The sequence below is a fragment of the Myotis brandtii genome, unplaced genomic scaffold (genome assembly GCF_000412655.1).
Source record: "Myotis brandtii unplaced genomic scaffold, ASM41265v1 scaffold569, whole genome shotgun sequence".
Lineage (NCBI taxonomy): Eukaryota > Metazoa > Chordata > Mammalia > Chiroptera > Vespertilionidae > Myotis > Myotis brandtii.
This window is the reverse complement of record NW_005370127.1, coordinates 1,340,391-1,348,785: the sequence shown is the minus strand read 5'-3', so window position 1 is coordinate 1,348,785 and position 8,395 is coordinate 1,340,391. Positions and strand designations below refer to the sequence as shown.

Sequence of the window (8,395 nt, the reverse complement as noted above, 5' to 3'; positions counted from 1 at the left end):
CCCCTCACCCAGGCTGGCCAGGCACCCCAGTGGGGACCCCCACCCTGAAGGGGGTGTGACCAGCCTGAAAACAGCCCTCAGCCCCTCACCCAGGCTGGGCAGGCACCCCAGCGGGACCCCCACCCTGATCCGGGACACCCTTCAGTGCAAACCAGCTGGCATACACCTGTGCACCAGGCCTCTATCCTATATAATAAAAGGGTAATATGCAAATTGACCCTAACAGCAGAATGACTGGGAATGACTAGTCACTATGACACACACTGACCACCAGGGGGCAGACGCTCAATGTAGGAGCTGCCTCCTGGTGGTCAGTGCGCTCCCACAGTGGGAGCTCTGCTCAGCCACAAGCCAGGCTGAGGCTTCCAGCACAGCGGTGGTGGCGGGAGCCTCTCCGATCTCCTCAGCAGCACTAAGGATGTCTGACTGCGGCTTAGGCCTTCTCCCTGCTGGCAAGTGGACATCCCCCGAGGGCTTCTGGCTGCCAGAGGGATGTCTGACTGCCAGCTTAGGCCTGATCCCCAGGGGAGCAGGCCTAAGCCAGGAGGTGGACATCCCCTGAGGTGTCCCAGATTGCGAGAGGGCACAGGCTGGGCTGAGGGACCCCTCGAGGGCACAAATTTTTGTGCACTGGGCCTCTAGTATATTTATAAAAAAAGATGAACTCCTTTGCTGTCCCTCATTTAATTTAACCCTTTATTTGAGTATTGTCTACATTTGAAAACTAGGTTTTTTTGTTGTTTGTTTCTTTGTTGTTGTTGTTTTTACCTATTTTGTATTTGTAAGAGAAAAGAGCATTTTATTAGGTTAGAATTATATATATGCCAAAGACCAAACAGTATTTAATGCTTGCAATATCAGAGAACAATTAATAATGATAAGTACATCTGTGCTAATATTTTGACTATATTCCCTGGTATCCTATATTATGTGCAAAGGTACTCAATAAATGTTGAATTGAACTGATTTGTACACAGGTTTCTAAATAATGTCTTCTTCTACAGCTTCTGTTGACTTGTGTTTCTTATCAATGTTAGGTGTTTATTTAAATTTCCTATATCTTTACATGCTCTTTATTTGTATATGTCTATGATGTGTGCCCACACATACACACACACACATACACGTATACATATGTTCCAAATTTTCCAGTATAGTACCAAATATAAATGTTATATCTTGCTATCATATCTTGTGTCTTAATTTTGAGTTCAGAAAATATGACCATAGTCAAATAGATACCTAGATGAAGAATGAGGCTGATAGCATTTATTATACAAAAGCAACTTATTCCCTTGCAACTTATTCCTAGAGATTATACAAAACATATTCTATTGTCTGACTACTCAAAGGGAGGTGCTCAAACCAACAACATTGGCATCTCCTGGGAGCTTGTTGGAAAGGCTGAATCTGAAACCCATCCCAGACCTACTGAATCAGGAGCTACACTTTCATTAGATCCTTAGTGATTCATATGCACTTGAAAGTTGAAGAAGCCCTGATAGAGGATTCAGAAAATGGACCTAGTCTAGTACTCAGATTGAAAATACAGTGATTTTATTTTATTTTTTATTGAGTTATAATTGACATATAACATTGTATTAGTTTCATGTGTACAACATAATGATTTGATATTTGTATTGTGAAATGATTGCCATAATAAGTCTAGTTAACATCCATCACCATACATAGTTAACACAATTTTTTTGTGTGTGTGAAGAGAAGGGAGGGATATTTTATAATAAGTATTCAAATGATAAGCAGTAGTTTGAAAAATTAGATCCATAAAGCTAAGAATAAAAAATGGAATTATTTATAGCAAGAAAAGCTTAAGGATCTAGTAACTATCTAGGAAATGCAAGATTAGCAGATAGAGGTTGACCAGCTTTTTTTGTCCACCTGAAAAACAATAAAACAAGAGAAAACAGACCTTATTGAAACACAAAGCACTTTTCATTTATACAGGGAAGAATTTCCTGCATTGAGAAGTGTTAAATATTTAATGGTGTTATTGTGAGATATTATGGAATTCTCTTGGGAACAAATACTTCCTCAAATAGTTAGCTGTGGCCCAATCTACTTCCAGAGCAGGAACTAAATTGCTTCTCATGGTCTTTCAGCCTAATCAATCCATCTGTTGAGTTTCAACTGTGTTTAGTCTCATGATTCAGTTTTCACTGGATCTCTTGACCAGTCAGAAAATTTGTTGCAGATTATAAAATTAACTCCTTTTTGTCATTTCAGAAAATGAGGAATATACTCTCTATGTAGTGACATGCAATCCTGTTTCCTTATACTTCATGAGTATGGCTGGGAAAATTGGCTACTTCGTGGACCTTTATGACATCTTCCCAAGAACCGCCAGTGGAGTTTGGCACCCATTTGTGACAGTGGCACCCCTGGGAAACCCTCTCAGTGGTCAAGTGGTCCTCCATGAGCAGCAGGTAATGCATCCAGGTTACTCTCATGGTACTCACATGCCAAGGGTAACTTATGTGGAGTAAAAGGCAAGAATGACTTACAACCTATAACTGAAAATAAGTATTTTTATAAAGATTAAGAAAAGGGGCTGGACAAAGGATCCAAAGTTGTATTTTATCATTACCACAAAGACAGGTTAATGTCTTCCTCTCTGCAGAGACTTCAGCATGACTTGTAAGTCTGGAGACATGAAAGTCAGGGTTTCTCAACCTCAGCACCCTTGACATTTAAGGCCAGATAATTCTTTGTTGTGAACCTTGCATTCTCTTTGGGGAGATAAACAACAAATAAATAAAATGCCAATTTCAGATAGTGTGTTTCACAGGCAGTGTGTTTTAATTAGTGAGAATTCTAAAGGTCTAAGTTCATCTGTACTATATCAGTAGAATGGAGTATAAAAGAAACTAGATAATAGTCTAAGACAGCCGTGGGCAAACTACGGCCCGTGGGCCGGATCCAGCCCATTTTAAATGAAAAAAACTAAAAAAAAAAAAAAGACCGTACCCTTTTATGTAATGATGTTTACTTTGAATTTATATTAGTTCACACAAACACTCCATCCATGCTTTTGTTCCGGCCCTCTGGTCCAGTTTAAGAACCCATTGTGGCCCTTGAGTCAAAAAGTTTGCCCACCCCTGGTAAGGAATGATGGGGGTGGGTAGGAGGCGTTGGGAGGGTAACCAATATTAAGAGATAACATTTTCTCTGAAACCTGAATGAATCCTTTATGCAGAGGATGCCATGTAATTGCTTTAGTCCATTTGGGCTGCTATAACAGAGAAACCATAGAAACTTATTAGCCATCTCTTCCTCGCATGAAGAAGGAGTGATAAATCTCTTTGGTGTTTCATATTTACTTATTCATTGAATGTATTGGGATGACATTGGTTAATAAAAACATGCAGATTTCAAGTGTACTACTCTATAACACATCATCTGCATACTACATCTCGTGCTCACCACTCACCCAAAGTTAAGTCTCTTTCCACTGTCATTTATCCGCCATTTGACTTCTTCCATCTCCCCTACCAGTCTTTCCCTCTAGCGATCACCATACTATTGTCTATGTCTGTTTTTTTTGTTTGTTTATTTGTGGGGTTGTGTGGTTTTTTTTGTTTGTTTGTTTTTTTGCTTAATCCCTTTACCTTTTCCACCGAGCCCCTCAACCCCCCCACCCTTCTGACAGCTGTCAGTCTGTTTCTATTTTGTTTGTTAGTTTATTTTGTTCATTAGATTCCACATACAAGTGAAATCATATAATATTTGTCTTTGTCTGACTGGTTATTTCACTTATAATACTCTGCAGCTCCATTTATTGCTGTTACAAAAGGTAAGATTTTGCCCTAGCTGGTTTAGCTCAGTGGATAGAGCGTCAGCCTGCAGACTGAAGGGTCCCAGGTTCGATTCCGGTCAAGGGCACATGCCTGGGTTGCGGGCTTGATCCCCATTAGGGGACATGCAAGAGGCAGCCAATCAATGATTCTCTCTCATCATTGATGTTTCTATCTCTCTTTCCTTCTCCCTTCTCTCTGAAATCAATAAAGATATATTTTTTAAAAAGGTAAGATTTCCTTATTTTTATATGACTAAGTATTTATTCCATTGTGTAAATGTGTCACAGCTTTTTATCCATTCATCTACATATGGATACTTGGGCTGCTTCCAAATTTTGGCTATTGTAAATAACACTTCAATGAACATAAGAGTGCATATATTGTTTTAAATTAGTGTTTCTAGTTTCTTCTGATACATTTCCAGAAGTGGAATTACTGGGTCATAAGGCAATTCCATTGTTAATGTTTTGAGGAAACTCCATACTGCTTCCCTTAATGGCTGCACCAATCTGCATTCCCACCCACAGTGCACAAGGGTTCCCTTTTCCATATTCTCACCAACACTTGTTTGCTAATTTATTGATGATAGCCATTCTGACAGGTGTGGGGTGAGATGTCATTGTGGTTTTAATTTTTATTTCTCCGATGATTAGTGACATCGAGCAACTTTTCATATGTCTGTTGGCCATCTGTATGTCCTCTGTGGACAAGTGTCTATTCAGGTCCTTTACCCATATTTTAATTTAATTTAGTTTTCTTTGTGTCGACTTGTATAAGTTCTTTGTAAATTTTGGAAATTAACCCTTTATCAGATGTATCATTGATAAATATGTTCTTCCATTCAGTGGGTTGTCTTTTAATTTTACTGATGGTTTCCTTTGCTGTGAAAAAGCTTTTTAGTTTGATGTAGTCCCATTTGTTTATTTAATTTTTGTTTCCTTGCCTATGGAGATAGATCAGAAAAAATATTGCTATGAGAGATGTCTGAGATTTTACGGCCTATGTTTTCATCTAGAATTTTTATGATTTCACAACTTAAATTTAAGTCTTTAATTCATTTTGAGCTCCCTTGCAGGTAACTAACTGTCTTTCTCTTGCTGTTCTTAAGATTCTCTCTTTATCTTTAACCTTTGCTATTTTAAATAAGATGTTCCTTGGTGTGGGCCTCTTTTGGTGCTCCCTGTGCTTCCTGAATTTGTCTTTTGTTTTCCTTCATCGGATTAAGGAAGTTTTCAGTCATTATTTCTCCAAATAGGTTCTCGATCCCTTGTACTCTCTCTCTCTTCTCCTTCTGGTAGTCCTCTGTTGCAGATGTTGTTACAGTTGATATTGTTTCAGAGGTTCCTTAGACTTTCCTCATTTAAATTTTTTATTGTTGTTGCTGCTGCTCTGCTTTGGTGTTTTCTGTTTTCTTGCCCTCTAAATCACTGATTTGATCTTCTGCTTCATCTAACCTGCTTTTTATTCCTTCTAGTGTAGTCTTCATTTCACATGTAGTATTCTTAATTTCTGACTGGTTCCTTTTTACGATTTCTGTGTCCTTTTTAATGCTTACTATCTCTTTGCTTAGGTTCTCACTGAGATCATCCATTCTTCCTCCAAGTTCTTAAGCATCTTATAAGCATTGTTTTAAATTCTGCACCTAGTGTCTTGATTGTTTCCATTTCATTTAATTATTTTTCTGGGGATTGCACTTGTTCTTTCATTTGGGGCATATTTCTTTGTCTCCCCATTTTCCCTCTATTTATTTGGTAGATCTGCTATGACTCCCAAATTTGTTATGCAGCTTTATGATGTAGGTGTTTTGTGGGGCTCAGTGTTACAATTTTCCAGATCACCTGAGTTCAGTAATGTCTCCTTTGTGGGTTATATCTGCTGTCCTGTTGTAGTTGAGCCTTGAATGCTGTTGGCCCATTTGTGGGTGAAGTTAACCCTCTGGCTGGCTGACTATAAGGATAGATATCAATCACTGTGTTTGAGTCTCTGTGCAGGGGCTGCCCCCTATGGCAGAGTTATTCCCAGTAGGATCTGTTGCCTGTCAGAATCCCCCTTTTTGTGTGCCACTTGTGTAGCTAGTTGGGTAGAGCTCTGGTGTGGTCTGAAGCCCACTACTGGTTGTGTTGGTTCTGGGTCCACTTGAGCAGGTTTTCAATGCAGATTGATGTCAGATGTTATCTATAACTGGCTTTGGGCTACCTGTCTGGCGCTACCACTCTATTCACTGTTTGTGGCTGTGTCTGCTATGCCTGGGTGTGTGTGGGAAGGGTCAACTTCCTCCAGCTGTGAGCCGAGGGAAGATAATAAAAGATCCAAGGCACCCTGAAGTCCAGCTCACCTGTCAGCTGCTCCACCACCCCTGAGGTTGCCTGGTCTTCCTACAGAGCTTTCCAAAGAAAGACTGTAGAATGTTCCCAGGCTGGCCACAACCCACAAATCCTTCCACAAGGCATGAGCTTGGTAGGGTGGGGTGACCAGTGTTGGGAGGTTGGGAGGATGGGGCTAGAGGGGACAAGCATGGTCAGGCATTTATTTGGGGGGGGGGGGGGGGTTTTTTTTTTGGGGGGGGGGGGGTTGTTCCCTACTCCAGAGCCATACCACCCAGTCTCTGCCAGAGTCTCCAACCCTAGCTCCTTCAGGGGAAGTGTACTGCAGATTTAGGTTGGATGAAGCCTGCTGTCCCCTCTGCAGGAGCAGTCTCAGCAGAGCAGGGCCACTAGGAATTGGGAGGACAGATCAAGTCTCCCATTGGGGGTGTTGCCTACTGGGCCTGTACGATGGGGGCAAGCACATCCCCTACTCCCGCACCACAGTGCCCATCCAAGTATCCGATAAGACTGGTCCCCATTTCAAAGCCTCATAGTTCAATGACTGAGAGTCTTCCAAGAGCTTCTCTAGAAAAAGAGCACACCAAAGGTCTCTCTGCAGGACTTGAGCTTGGCAGGGTGGTGTCACTAGTAATTGGAGGTCTGGGCAGTGTACTGCCCAGGCTGGTGCTGTAAGAACAGGAGTACTCGACCCTGGGAAGATGGCTCCTAAGGATGGTGTGAGATAGGTACTCAGCACAGGGACCTCAGAGGCTAATCCTCTAGATCTCTCCTTAGGGCCACACCACCTAGACCTTTTCTTTATGACTCCCATATGCCCTGAGTCACCTTCCCTCTACTGGAGCCCAAGTTGGTGTCCAAGAGTAAGATGCTGTGTGTTGGCCCTGGGTTTCTAGCAGACTTCCTCCTCTTCCAGGTGGACAGAGTCCCCACCGATTTTCAATGCTAGATGCTATGCAGGCTCCTTTTCCAAGCTCTGATGCTCTGGGTTGGGAATTGCTGGCATGGGGTTGAGATCTGACACACTTCAGGGAGTACTTTTGCAGCCCAGATGTCCCTTTGGCTTCTCAGCCACCACATGCGGGTGCAAGGTCCAGCTCTTTCCATGTCTTTACCCTTCTTACCAGTCTCTCTTTGGCTTCTTCTGTAAATCCTTGGTGATAATATGCCTGTTCAGCTGTCCTTCAATTGGTTATTCAGGTTAATTGCTTTATAATTTAGCTGTAGATCTGGTTTGATGCTGGGAAGAGGTGAATGTAGCTTCCTCTTACTCCACAACCATCTTGGAATCCTGGTGCCTTTTTTATAAGGGCACTAATCCCATTCAGAAAGATTCCACCTTTATGACCTCTTAAAGGCCCCAGTTTCTAATATATTGGGGCTTAGGATTTCAACATATTAATTGGGTAGATACAAACATTTAGTCCATTTCAGGAATACAGTATGATCCTTTAATATATAATGATGATCAAGTTCATCACTACTGTTTGAAGATAGAACTATTGAAAAGTACAGATGCCCAGACTTAGGCTAATAATAATTCCAAACAGAAGATAAAGAGCAAAAGACAGGCTGTTTGCATTTCAATTAATGAGAATTCTAAAGGTCTAAGTTAATTTGTACTATACCAGTAGAAAGAAGTGTAATGTTTCTGTATACTTATTACCCACCTAATATCTACCAAAGCATTTTATTTTTTCAATAATATACAATGTGTACCTACTGTTGGGGATACCTCAGTGAACAAAAAAACAAAAATCCTTGTCTTCAAAAGTTTATGTTCTGGTGGAGGAAGGTGGAAAATAAATAATTAAATTATAATAATAAGCAAAATAAATAATTAAATTATATCTTAAGGCAGAAGGTAAGAAGCAAGAGAGAGTAAAACATGGCTGGGAGAAACACTGCCATTTAAAATAGCGTGGTGGGCAGGGATTGCTTAACTGAAAAGGTTGTATTTAAGCAAAGACTTGATAGAGGAGAGAACAGATATCTGGGAGAGACTTCCAGGTAAAGGGAATAATAAGTTCAAAGGCCCAGAGGCTGGAAGCTGCCTCTTCATCTTTAAAAAGTGTGGTAAGGCCCAGCCAGCATAACTCAGTGGGTGAGCATGGTTTGATTCCCGGTCAGAGCATTTGCCAGGTTGCAGGTTCGATCCCCAGTAGACAGCGTGCAGGAGGCAGCCAATCAATGATTTTCTCTCACCATTGATGTTTCTATCTCTTCCTCTTTCTTTCTCTCTGAAATCAACATATA

At 41.1% G+C, this 8,395-nt stretch overlaps 1 protein-coding gene across 2 annotated transcripts in view; it reads left to right on the top strand.

Annotated features, from left to right (window-relative positions):
• Positions 1-8,395, top strand: part of VWA8 (von Willebrand factor A domain containing 8) — a 389,233-nt gene that overhangs the window by 224,874 nt on the left and 155,964 nt on the right. For both annotated transcript variants that reach the window (XM_014549735.1, XM_005878642.2), the window contains exon 29: positions 2,245-2,444. In XM_014549735.1, coding sequence (XP_014405221.1) covers positions 2,245-2,444 — 200 coding nt within the window. The remainder of the gene's footprint in view (positions 1-2,244; positions 2,445-8,395) is intronic.